At 37.2% G+C, this 12,743-nt stretch overlaps 2 protein-coding genes across 2 annotated transcripts; one reads left to right on the top strand and one right to left on the bottom strand.

Annotated features, from left to right (window-relative positions):
* Positions 1-4,843: 4,843 nt before the first annotated feature.
* On the bottom strand, positions 4,844-10,017 carry LOC137953528 (3-deoxy-manno-octulosonate cytidylyltransferase, mitochondrial). The gene is made up of 8 exons (XM_068800955.1): positions 9,545-10,017; positions 7,925-7,970; positions 7,697-7,783; positions 7,483-7,607; positions 7,194-7,333; positions 7,044-7,095; positions 6,656-6,766; positions 4,844-5,289 (listed from the first exon to the last, which is right to left on the bottom strand). The coding sequence occupies exons 1-8, from the start codon at positions 9,773-9,775 to the stop codon at positions 5,197-5,199; spliced, it is 885 nt and encodes a 294-aa protein (XP_068657056.1). The 5' UTR covers positions 9,776-10,017; the 3' UTR covers positions 4,844-5,196.
* Positions 10,018-10,226: 209 nt separating this feature from the next.
* Positions 10,227-12,500, top strand: LOC137953137 (pentatricopeptide repeat-containing protein At1g09900). Its single transcript, XM_068800376.1, has one exon. It carries the CDS (start codon positions 10,448-10,450, stop codon positions 12,275-12,277), a length of 1,830 nt encoding a protein of 609 aa, XP_068656477.1. The 5' UTR covers positions 10,227-10,447; the 3' UTR covers positions 12,278-12,500.
* The last annotated feature ends 243 nt before the right edge of the window (positions 12,501-12,743 follow it).

Here is a 12,743-nt window from a genome sequence, read left to right as displayed (position 1 = left end):
GGTAGCGTTCACTATGGATCTATTTTTATGCCCATTGGTACACTGAACTGAAACAACAAAAGATTTGAACAACGTAATAAACTTTTCATTGCGAAATCAGGATTCGTTTTTTCTGAAGTTCGAGAATTCTCTTTCTTTGGCCTTATCTAAAGAATGATTAACTACTCTCCATCACAACTTCTTATTTTGATTAAAAATCTATGCCGACATGGGCGAATGATTTAGTCGGCTAAGAGTTCAAAGTTGCGGAAAACTCCAACTATTCTTCTTTACAATGTTACGTGTTTTATACTACTTTACCTCTTTCAATCATCTAGTAGAGGATTTCACTTTCAAAAGGGTCTTCCCGATATCATCATTACGAAAAGGACAAATTCATAGTGGTGTCACATTGAGTGATTCCGAATTTGATGTCGGCATGCAAATCCTGGCTCCAGGCAGTGATTTTATCGGAAGATCCTGTTTATCATAGGCGTCTTGAGCAGTGTTTTGAATACTGACAGGTTTGTTCATTTCAACAAGATTTTTGCACCTTGTTTTGAATACTGAGGCTTCAAAATAAGAGGCATTTGACTACGGATGTAAAGTCACTGCCGGGGTTGAGCAGAAAATCTTACTCTCTAATGGAAGCCGAATATTTTTCAACTGGGACAGTTTTAAAACCAGTACAAAAAATTGTAATGTCAATAAGATATTATTCTCGGGAAGAAAGCTCTTTCCTTCGGCCTATGCACAAGCAGGTTTATCAAACCAAAAACAAGATTCATATACCAGCCTATTTTCATGGCTCAAAATCATCAAGGAGACCTATAACATTATTCAGAAATTTGAACAACTAATTTTAGTATACTCATCTACATACCCTTGGTGAAGGTTTTATGACATAAAATTGAGGAGCTCAGTCACCAAAAGAATTAAATACTCCCTAGCTTATTAAGTACATCTTTTTGCATGTTGAGATTTTCATTAAAAAGCCATGAAAGGAAAGGAAAAGCTTGGTGCCCATTACGCAAGTGATCTAGGACACACAAAACATTTTGAGTGGCTTAAGAGGGTTGCCTACTCAAATGAATCCCGTGAACAACAAAATCATTATTCAAGGAGTTGTATGTTATAGTATGGCACATTCATATAAGTGTACCATATTGCTCTTGTAGGCTGTCTCAAAGTCAATGGTTGTGGGCTGGTTGGGTCTTACAATGCAAAATGACCTGGCTCATTGACTCATGTACTATCATGTGCAATGGACAATTATTGGGCAGTTTGCGAATGGGTTTATTCTTAAAAAAAGGGATGAAAGTCTAAGCAAAAGTCTAAGCGAAACCCTTAGCGAACTTGTTTGCTTGATCAAAGACAACTTCAATTTATTTGTTTTTATGTTTTCTTAAACAAAATCATAGTCTATCTTGACATGCTTTATCTATTATTGGAAAACTGAACTCATTATTATTGTTAATGTGCTTTTATTTGCACAACTTATATGTTGTGATAATAAAAATGCATTGGCCAAATTTTCACTAAATGAGCAAGTTCTTTTTGGTGCACAGCTAGACTTTGACTTCTCTTCCTCCCAATGAAAAAGTTGTTGGATGCAAATGGGTATTTAATCTCAAATATAACATTGATGGCTCAATGGATAGACATAAAACGCAGTTGGTGGCTAAAGGATATACCCAGTCATACGGAGTTGATTATGAAAAAAACTTTTTTACTTGTGGTAAAAATGAATTCTATATGGGTACTTATCTCTCTCGTAGCCAATTTCAAGTGAGATTTACATTATTTAGATGTGAATGCCTTCTTAAATGGTGAACTCTCTGAAGAGGTCTATATGAGTCAACCGCCGAGTTATGTGGTTGAGGGGGAGACAATATATCGATTACACAGGGTAATCTATAGGTTGAAGCAATGTCCTCGAGCTTGATTTGGTAAATTTACTATTGTGGTCGACCAACTTAGGTTAAAAAGGTGTGAGAGTGATCACTCAATTTTTACAAAAACTACCACTAAGGGAAACATTCTTAGGGTTATCTATGTTGATAACATTGTTATTACCAACATCAATTATAGAGGTATTCAACAAGTTAAGAAGGATCTAAATAAGGAATTTCAAACAAAAAATCTTGGACTTTTCAAATACTTCCTCGACATAGAAGTTCTCCAATCCAGGCATGACATCATTCTATCACAAAGGAAGTATGTGCTTGATGTCATGAAGAAAACTAAAATGCTCGGATGTAAGCCAATCAATACACTAATGGAACCTAATGTCAAGATATGTGCTAGAACTAGCATTGATGTTGATGTTGGTCACTTCCAATGGTTAGTTGGAAAACAGATCTATCACATAGTCACAAGATCGGATATATCCTATTCAGCTAGTGTTATCAACCAAAATATGCATCATCTACAACAATCTCATTGGGTAGCATTGGAAAGAATTCTCCAGTACTTAAAAGAAGAATCAAGGTCAATAATTACTGTACAAATGTCATGGGTACACTGAGATTGAAGGCTTTGTTGATGCAAAAAGGGTAGGCTCCCTTGATGATAGAAATAACACTTTCGGTTATTGTATAATGGTTGGAGACAATTTAGTCACTTGGAGAAACAAGAAACATAATATTGTGACCCAATCAAGTGTTGAAGCTGAATACCATGCTACGACACTTGCGGTATGTAAATTATTATGGCTAAGATCCTTTATGATTGAACTTAGGTTTAGGACAATCAAGCACATGCAACTTCAGTGTGATAATCAGACAACTATCTACATTGCAACCAATCCAATATTCCATGCAAAGAGGAAACATATCAGGATTAACTGTCATTTCATTCAAGAAAAACTTCAAGCTGGGATTATAACCATGCAATATGTACCTTCCAAAAGTCAATTAGCCGATATCTCCATGAAGGCCATTGCTGCAAGAGCACTCACAAATACATGGTTCAAGTTGGGAATATATGTTTGTTTTTCACCAACTTGAGGGAGAATATTGAAGAAGAATGAAGGATATTCGATGTAATTATGAGAGTGAGTGGCATAAGGTATAATTAAGTTAGAGACTAAGTATTTTTTTCCTTGCCCCACTTATATAAATAAGAAAGAGAGAGGGAGGAGGCTCATTCAAGAGGTCACTCTAAACCTTAATCATCTTCCTCACTCAACTCATCCTCTAGTCTCTTCTAGCCTCTTCTAGCCTCTTCTAGCCTCTTCTTTCCTTCTCCATTTCTTCCTTCTTTCTTCTTTACTCTTCTTCTTCTTAACCTAAGATTCCTATGGATTAAAACCTAGAATCTAACAATAATTCCTTAACTTCAATATTTCAAACGCTGAGGGAGATTGTTTCAAACCATACAATTCCTTCTTGAGTTGACATCCTCTACCTCCCAAAATATTCAAACCAATGGAGAAGTCATATAAACCTCATTCCCAAGCTTACTATTAAGGAAGACATTCTTAACATCTAGCTAGTGCAAGCTCTATTCATATTTTGCATCTAAGGAGAGTAACACCCGAATAATATTGGGCATTGCAATAGGTGCAAGGTTCTCACAGTAATCTTCTCTAGAAATCTGAGTGAACCTCTTAACTACCAATTGAGCCTTATAGCTTTCAATTCCATAATTAAATATATATATATATATATATATATATATAATATTTTATACTCATTAACACCTTATGGGTTTCTTACCTGCAAGTAGTTATGTTAGTTTCCATATGTCAGTCTTTTCTAGTACTGTCCTTGTCCACTACTTTTTGAGAATAAGGAATACTCATTGCCTTTGCAAAGGTCTTAGGAATGACATATCAGGAGGATGTTGGTCTCAAGTCCACTTTTTCACCAAGTTTTGATGATAACCTAACCATGTGTGGAGTAAGTTTTGAACAGGTCTCTAAAGTATTTCAAGATCCCAAGCCATTCCTATATGAATGGTAGGAGTATCTGAAGATTGAAAAACAAAAAAAGTAAAACAAGAATGTAGAAGCCGGCTAGAAGTTGGCATCCAAATGTTGAAAACATAAGATAGGAGGAGGAATACCATTTGAATGATATTTTCATCAAGAGAATGATACTTCAAGTAGAAGCCAAACAAGAAGAGAATCATTTAAATGATACATGATCATTCAAATAAAATTGCCTAGAAATTTATAGAAGTGAATTTTGAGCCTTCATTCGGTCAAGATAGGTCTCAACACTTTCTAATTAACTACCCTGGTAAATAGCAGCTAAAACCAATAATTTTAAATATTTATTCATGATTTTTGATGAAGGATTTTTGGGAGTTTATAATAGGACAAATGTCTTTTTTTCTTAAAACCTATTGACTCTATTTTAGAACATTAGAAATTCATTTTAATGTATTTTTCTGCCTCATTACATATGAGAAAATTAAGCATTTCCAGCCACCACAACCTTTTCCTGAGCATTCACAATGAAAATTATTTTTGGAGCTTTTATTGCCACTAATTCACCCAACAACTCATGTGACTTATGTCATGTCATTTTCTTACATGGCATGCATTGTAATGTGGCACATTTATGGCTTCGCGGCGAACCCATGCCCGGGCTGCGTGCTTTACCAAAATGTCTGTCATAATTTCTTTTTTCCTGTTCAGTTTTTCCCTTCAAAGAGCAATTGTAAGGCTTGCGGACTCGGGCAAGGGTGGGAATATCTAAAGCTAAAAACCATAATACCAACTACAGCGTTAGCCCTTATTCAACTCTTCCATTTCTTAACCTGCTCTGCTGATAACCAAATTCCATGAATCAGTGTTCAATGGTGATGCCAGCATTGGCTACAGTAGCGAGCTATTATTGTCTAAGTCAATAATGCATCACAAAAGAAATGGATGCTCATCATATTTAGATGTTTTATCCATCCACCTATCAATTCCATTGTCAAGAAATTGTTCTTTGAGCAGTTAAAATAGATGCCGGAATACAACTCTATAAAGAATAAAAACTAACACAGAAGAATGAGTAAACCCGAAAAACCCAACAAAAAATACAGATTCTTTAACAATAATATCTGATTTTCAGCTGCATGAAAACTCAATAGTGATTACTCTTTTTTGTCTATGCATGAGCCGAGTATCTCAAAATCTGATAAGTATTGGGCATATCAGTTGAGGAGGCAAAATTTGACACATCCCCGACATGAAACAGCAATACACCTGTCTCTAATTAACTAAGATATATTTCTCTCTTGCATCATTAATTCAATTTTCTGAACATCCTCTGGAGTGTCCACACCATGGGCGTCATGATCAACCTTGATTACCTGCAAGGACATCAGATTGTTCATTTGTCTCTCAAACAAAATTGCTGCAAATGACGCACTTTAGGACAGGCTCATTTCAACTTGGTGTGATAAACAATTATCTATGAATCGAGATCTGATGGAGTTAGTTCACAAAATTTAGATCACACAGGAAAAATTGAAAGTTCATCCAAGAAGATCCATTTACTTCATAAAAAGTGTTCTTTTGTGCTAGCTTGTGTAAATGAAAAGTTAATGGCGGGATCACCTTTTATCTCAAATCTAAAGTTGACATGGAGGATAATATCATCCCGCATCTTCTCCCTTAAATATTTTTGAGATAAAAGTTAAATGCCAACCTTTGAGTGGAGTTGAAACTTTTTCCTGTGATTCACCCTCTAGGTAATGTAGACTCGCCCAATACTTTCCATGTGCAGTACTAACATAATTAGGCACATCCTTTAGAGAATTTACTCTCTCAACATTCCCTGTGCACTAACAGTGCCATATTAAACTGAAAGGTGGTCATATCTTGTTATACCTGTAACACCACATCATTCCTGCATATTACATAGTATAGAAATGGTATGGCAGATTTGTCACCTAAAATGACTTGATGAAGTCCCAGGTTGCAGTCAGTTAACACTTGACAGGCAAACATGAAGCAAGCTGTTCAAGTCTTCTTATATTTTCTCAACTTGAGCTTTTTCCTTCACTGAAGAAGGGTACTTCCAAAAACAGCCCTCTCAGATGTCCTAAGTGCCGTATTGACAAATAAAGTCAAAATCCAATTCTAGCCCTTTAAACTTAATGGAAGTTGTTGAAAAAGGGTACAAGTGTCTTTAAACACTAAATACTTACATTATTTATACATTTTAAAACAAATGAGAGAGAGAGAGAGAGAGAGAGAGAGAGAGAGAGAGAGAGAAGAGAGAAGTGGGTCATCCTCCCCCTACTCATCCACAGTGTTGCATTGACCTTCGGGAAAGGGGTCATCCTCACCCTTGCCCCTTTTTACATGCCTCCCTTCCACCCCATTCTGCAGCAAAAACAAACTTCTCCTCTTTCAGGGGCTGATGGAAAAGATGCCTGAAGAGGATATGTTGGCTCTTTCTCCCTTTCATACACAAATACTTTTTTATTCAAACAATTTGACCTATTTGTAACATTTCCCTTAAACTTCTGACACCCTCCAAGCTTCCAGGGTGGACAAGAAATATTTATTTTCTAAATGGAAGAGTTGTGTTCAGTTACAAGTTTTAAATGAAGCTTTTGGCTGAGAGAGAGATGTAGAAACAAAAACAAAAGAGATATCTTATGTCTTATGCTTGCTGCACCATACACTAGAAGAAAACCAAATACACAGAATCACGAAAATTATAAGTACCTTCATCTTGTACCCATTCTCAAGAACCTTAAGTTGTTCCAGATCTTCTTCTAGTTGCAAGGGTGTTGGTGGAAGCTGCGGATATATTCTCAAAAATTTTGAATCATAGCTCTGGTGAAAAGAACAAAGGCATCAGTAAAAAATACCTACAGTAAATGGCACTATGGAAATTGTTAAAGCTTTTCAACTTCAAGAAACATGGTACATAAAATAAATGGAGAGCAGTAAGATCATTCCTAGCACTTAAGAGTAAGTAAAGATAACCAACAATCACGAGAATCACACAAATACACATACACACAAATATATATATATATATATATATATATATATATATATACATACATATAAAATACAAGCATTTTCCATTATATTGGCTCTCTTATACCTGAATACCCAAATGAAGTAAATATGGGAAGTTAGGATTCATCTTGCCAGACCTGCAGAATTAAAACACATACACCATGTATTCAGGTATTGAGAAAAGAAGATGTCTTTAGTAAAGAACACAGGTTTTGAACTGAATACAGAAAGTCACTTGTTGTATGGGATTAGTCCCCTGGAGAAATAAATGGCATAGCCACGATTGTCCACTATACACTTCACCCTGTTTGGATCAAAGCCATCTTCCGGTTTTAAGGCTGTGACAGCAGTGCTGAACACTGCATCAGGGGCTCCCTGAACAACTCAAAAGATTCAGATGGAAAAGTAAATGCATTGCAGTTTTAATTTTCCATATGTTTCCTTCAGTAGAGAAAAATGCCTAATTACGTAGCCTAACTAAGTTACTTTAAGTGGCTGCACAAAAGATAAAACTCTTTTTTAACCTGGAGAGCTTTAACAACACCATCTATTATTTCAGGTTCAATAAGAGGCTCATCCCCTTGTATATTTACAACAATGTCATACTTCTTCCCAAGCTTTTCAAGTGCTTCATTGCAACGCTCAGTACCTGCAATAGGAAAAATAAATAAATAAAGAAAGGTGTAATTATGAAACAGAAGACAAACTTAAAACCATGCACAGGGGACATGATTGTACCATTTTGGCATGATTCTGAGGTCATTACCACATCAGCTCCAAACCCTCGACAGCACTCTGCAATGTTTTCATCATCGGTTGCCACCACTGTGACATGAAGGATTTAACTGTTAAGTCACTAAACATTGTTTATCAGTGTTGTTTCTGTTACAAGTAAATTGGCAAGCCATAAATTGATGAACTAAACAAAGAAAAAGTACTGCAAAAGGGTTCAGTAATGTCTCATACCAACATGGTCTAAAGTTGAGGCTAAATTTGCTCTTTCCCAAGTTCGCTGAAAAAAAAAGTTTAAAAGAAGACATTCATGATATGGCAACCTTATTTGATGTGAATCACATCATGGCAACAGTAAAGTGGTTGTATACATAAAAGAATATGAAATCCTTTTTCACCATAAACTTAGAAGCAATTCCTTTACACATCCAAAAACTGACAATAAAATGAAAAACTTAAAAGACATGTATGTGTGAATAAAGAGCTTGAAGGGAAATCATGCCCATAACAGTACTTTATATTGAATCATTACCAGAGAGAGAGAGAAAGAGAAAGAGTGAGTGAGTTTCCTCTGCATGTAAAATTATAAGATGGCATACCAGGAATTAGGATGAAGAACAAAGCATCTGGAAAAGCTGATGAAACCCAGCCGAGATTCAATTATTTTTTTGAACTTGTAAGTTTCAGCATTTTGTCATTTGCTACAGAATCAGAAGAGGCATTTTTTGGGAATCGTATGAGGCATTTTTTGAGAATCAGGAGAAGTATTCAAACTAAAGAAGTATTAAATTATAAAAAAATCAATACTGATGCCTGTGAAACAGTAAAAAGCACTACAATTATGAACCCGAATTGGGTTGACCGCTAATCATTACCTAAAACCAAGAGAATTTTTTTTACAAGTTGTGAGCTCTTGTATACCTAGCCTGAAAGGTAACACTAAAGTTTTTTTAACAGGGTCTTAACCAACAATATGAATCCATTCCTGTAAGTTAACATTGGCATTGTTGCCAAGGACAACACAAGCACAGCAAAACACAAAATCCAGATTATTAGTGAATGTAGATAATGCTATGACCCCGATGACCTTGTCTGACCTTTACAGCTATAGCTAGGACAATTTGATTGCTAGGCACATGTTTCTTTCCATCAAAATTAGATGATCCCATCAATAACCATAGATCAGCAAATCTCTGTTAGACTGATGAAAGGAAAATGACTTCCTTTTCATCTCCAGAGTATGTAAAGTACTCAGGAGAACCAAGTTTCTTCGACACGGACTTGAGAACTGTCTCAAACTCACGGAAATCCAAGTCGGGTTGCTCTGAATTGGGTTAGGGCAGATCGCTGGAATCCAAAATAAATAGGGTAATTCCACTGCCTGATCTGAGCTGCTGTCCTCCAAACGCCAGTGGACTAGCCCAAGTTGCAAATGGACTTGCCGGTTCTTACAACCATGCGGAAAACTCTTTGATGGGGTAATACAAATTAAGAGAACATGGAAGAACGCTAGAATTCATCCTTAAGCCCGAATAACGCAGTTGATGAAAAACGTAGAAGGCCACAGACTACCGATCCATATTGAGAACTACTCTGCGGAAAACTTATTTTTAAAAAAAAGCCAACCGATATTAACTAAGAATTTTTTTTCTAAAAAATAAAAAAACAAAGCAGTAACTCCTGATAGACTCAACTTACTTTAAGTCACGAAGTCAACAGTACTAACTAAATTTTAGAGAGGGATAAAGAAAACCGTGATTTTTAGCTAGTTCTTTCAAGTCGTATAAAGAACTAAAGAGAAACTAAAAGTAATGTTCAATGAAAAGAAAAGAGAATGAGAAAATGAAAATGTACCTGGATCATGGGTTTCCCTAAGATTTGGACTAGCGGCTTTCCCGGAAACCGCGAAGATGCAAAACGAGCAGGGATAATGCCAACAACTCTGTTCCTCAAATTTCCTGATCTGCGAAGAGAAACTACTGCATAAGCTCCAGCTGCAGCGATTGCTGCTCCGGCCAGCAACCCATGTACGATCCATGCCTTGTCACTTGAAGAAGAAGAAGAAGAAGGGGAACAGATGGCCATGCTCCTCTCGATCTTCCCGGATTCGTTTTATGGGGAACAGGAGAAGGAGCTTCGGAGCAAATTTCCCTTCGATCTCTGTAGTACAACACAAGATTCGGCCTACTGAAAGAAAAATCGACGAAAAACGATCGAGTAGTCAGTGGCTCTCAACGTTTTTCCGCGTGAGTTGAGGATAGGAGACACGATCAGTGCGGGAAAAGGGGGTGCAAGAAAAAAGACAATGGCCTGTGCCTGTTAGTGCAAGTATAGTGCAAGTATTCTTAGACAATTTTAGTAGTCGATTAAAATTTAAATTGTGGAGAATTGAAGTTCGATGAGGCGGTTGCTTAATGGGCCACAATTGGATCTTCAAAGTCCACAGTTTGATTTAAACAACAGGCCCAGTACCCAGTAACGATTTTTGAACTGGAATCCTCGACGCTTCTGAAAATCATAAGATAAGAGCGTCAGGAGCGAGGTATGGTCGACCTCAGAATGTCTTCTACCTCAAAACCCTGTAAAACCCTCTCGCACTGCCTGCAACCACTGGTCTAAGACTGCTCAGTCTTTCGTGGTGTTTATATTCCAAGTTGTTCATCTCTGCTTCTTCCCGTAGCCCTAGAAGCTTTTGAAGGATGAGTTTTGGCTCCCGTTGGGTCCCATTTTTCTAGAATCCAATTGAAAACGAAAGAGATGGGTTCTCTGGTACCGGCGAAGCAAAGGCCTGGATGCTGTTCATCATTCACCTGCGGCCTGAATGAAACTAAGGTTAGGGTTTTGTGCCTCAGTTTTACTAATTCTCGCTCATGGATTGGTGGAGTTGTTAGTTTTAGTTCCTGCTACGATATTTTGAATGGGGATGTGAAAGTAAGAACATTGGCTAAGTATAGGAAGCACCGTAGTGATATGGTGACGGCAGTAGTGAGAATGGATTCTGTTGGCTCGAACGGTAGATTGTTGAAGCACTCAACGGGCTCAAACGGGAAAGCAAAAAGGAGCACTTTTGAGGACTCTTCTCATGTGGTTGATGATTCAGAAGGTAACGATCAGTTACGCCGATTTGTGAGAAATGGGGAGCTGGAAGAGGGTCTGAACTTTTTAGAGAGTATGCTGGCTCATGGACAAATTCCCGATATCATCTCTTGCACAAGCCTAATTCGTGGGTTTTGCCGGGGTGGGAAGATTGCCAAAGCTACTCGTATTTTAGAAATCATTGAAGATTCTGGAGCTGTTCCTGATGTTATTACCTATAATGTTCTAATTAGCGGGTATTGCAAGTCTGGTCGGATAGGTAATGCTTTGCAGTTACTGGAACGAATGAGTGTAGCACCAGATGTGGTGACTTACAACACAATATTGCGTAGTTTGTGTGATAGAGGAAAGCTGAATCAAGCCATGGAAGTGCTTGATCGTATGCTTCAGAGAGAGTGCTACCCTGATGTTATTACTTACACTATTTTGATTGAAGCTACTTGCAAGGACAGTGGGGTTGATCAGGCAATGAAGCTTTTGGATGAGATGAGGAGAAGAGGATGTAAACCAGATGTAGTGACGTACAACGTTCTTATTAATGGGATTTGCAAGGAAGGTAGACTTAATGAAGCAATAGCTTTCTTGAATAGTATGCCATCCTTTGGTTGTCAGCCTAATGTGATCACCCACAATATAATTTTGCGAAGTATGTGTAGCACAGGGAAATGGATGGATGCAGAGAAGTTGTTAGCTGATATGGTGCAGAAAGGATGTGCACCCAGTGTTGTAACATTCAACATTTTAATCAATTTCTTGTGTCGAAAGGGTTTATTGGGTCGGGCCATTGATGTATTGGAGAAAATGCCAAAGCATGGTTGCACCCCCAATTCTCTAAGTTACAACCCACTGCTTCATGGGTTCTGCAAAGAGAAGAAAATGGAGAGGGCAATTGAGTATTTGGATATAATGGTTTCGAGGGGGTGTTATCCTGATATTGTAACATATAACACTTTGCTAACTGCTTTATGTAAGGATGGAAAGGTTGATGTTGCAGTTGAGATTCTTAAGCAACTGGGAGACAAAGGTTGTTCACCAGTATTAATTACTTACAATACAGTTATTGATGGGCTATCAAAGATGGGAGATACGGATCGAGCAGTAGAACTTCTTGAAGAGATGTTGCAAAAAGGTCTCCAACCTGATATAATAACATATTCTTCTCTGGTTGCTGGACTTAGTAGAGAAGGCAAGATTAATGAAGCAATTAAGTTCTTTCATGAATTGGAAGGTTTGGGTATTAGGCCAAATGCCATCACATACAATTCTGTAATATTAGGCCTTTGTAAGGCTCGCCAAACAGATCGAGCTATTGATTTCCTTGCTTATATGGTATCAAAAGGGTGTAAACCAACTGAAGCAACATACACAATTCTCATTGAGGGAGTGGCGTATGAGGGGTTGGCAAGGGAAGCTTTAGAGTTACTGAACAAATTGTGCTCCAAAGGGGTTGTGAAGAAGAGTTCAGCAGAGCAGTTTGTGGTTAAGATTTAGGCTTGATGCTATACTCAGTTTTGAGGTTTTGGACAACTGGGAGCAACTTAAGCTAGCCTATTGGCGATTTTGGTTGTTACCCATCTTTCTTTGGTTAAAGGTTCACTAGAGACTATGTTGCCTTATTTTAAAACCTTCTTGGTAAGTGGTGTTCCGTCTTCTACAAATTTCTTGTATCATGTATTAACTACTCTTTTCTTGAAATGAAATATATCCAGTTTATGTGCTCTGGATTCGGTTTTATTTTGATTGCTGATTTTTTTTTTCATGGCTGATGTTATCTAGTTGGTCTAGACTTTCTGATAAATGTCATGGTTTATGAAATATTTTCACACAGTAAAATACTTCTACCTGTTGTTGTTCTAAATGCGGCTGTGAAATTTTGCAAAATTATAGTATTTAGAGATCAAAGTTTTTTTTTTATTTTTTATTCAAGTCAATCAAGTTTCAGCAATAGTAATTTTGT

Source organism: Aristolochia californica, unplaced genomic scaffold (genome assembly GCF_029961685.1).
Source record: "Aristolochia californica isolate CCGP_79_NKW_82.1479 unplaced genomic scaffold, dmAriCali1.0.hap1 SCAF_16, whole genome shotgun sequence".
Lineage (NCBI taxonomy): Eukaryota > Viridiplantae > Streptophyta > Magnoliopsida > Piperales > Aristolochiaceae > Aristolochia > Aristolochia californica.
Note: the sequence above shows the minus strand (reverse complement) of the source record. Positions and strands in the feature narration are given on the sequence as shown.

What these genes read in the sequence shown, in the direction of transcription:
- LOC137953528 (XM_068800955.1), bottom strand. Translation starts at nt 9,775, where the DNA reads ATGGCCATCTGTTCCCCTTCTTCTTCTTCTTCTTCAAGTGACAAGGCA. An exon ending in CTCAACTTTAGACCATGTTG is followed by an intron (nt 7,784 to 7,924) that starts GTATGAGACATT and finishes TTCATGTCACAG; the next exon opens with TGGTGGCAACCGATGATGAA. An exon ending in GGACTAATCCCATACAACAA is followed by an intron (nt 7,096 to 7,193) that starts GTGACTTTCTGT and finishes TTAATTCTGCAG; the next exon opens with GTCTGGCAAGATGAATCCTA.
- LOC137953137 (XM_068800376.1), top strand. Translation starts at nt 10,448, where the DNA reads ATGGGTTCTCTGGTACCGGCGAAGCAAAGGCCTGGATGCTGTTCATCA.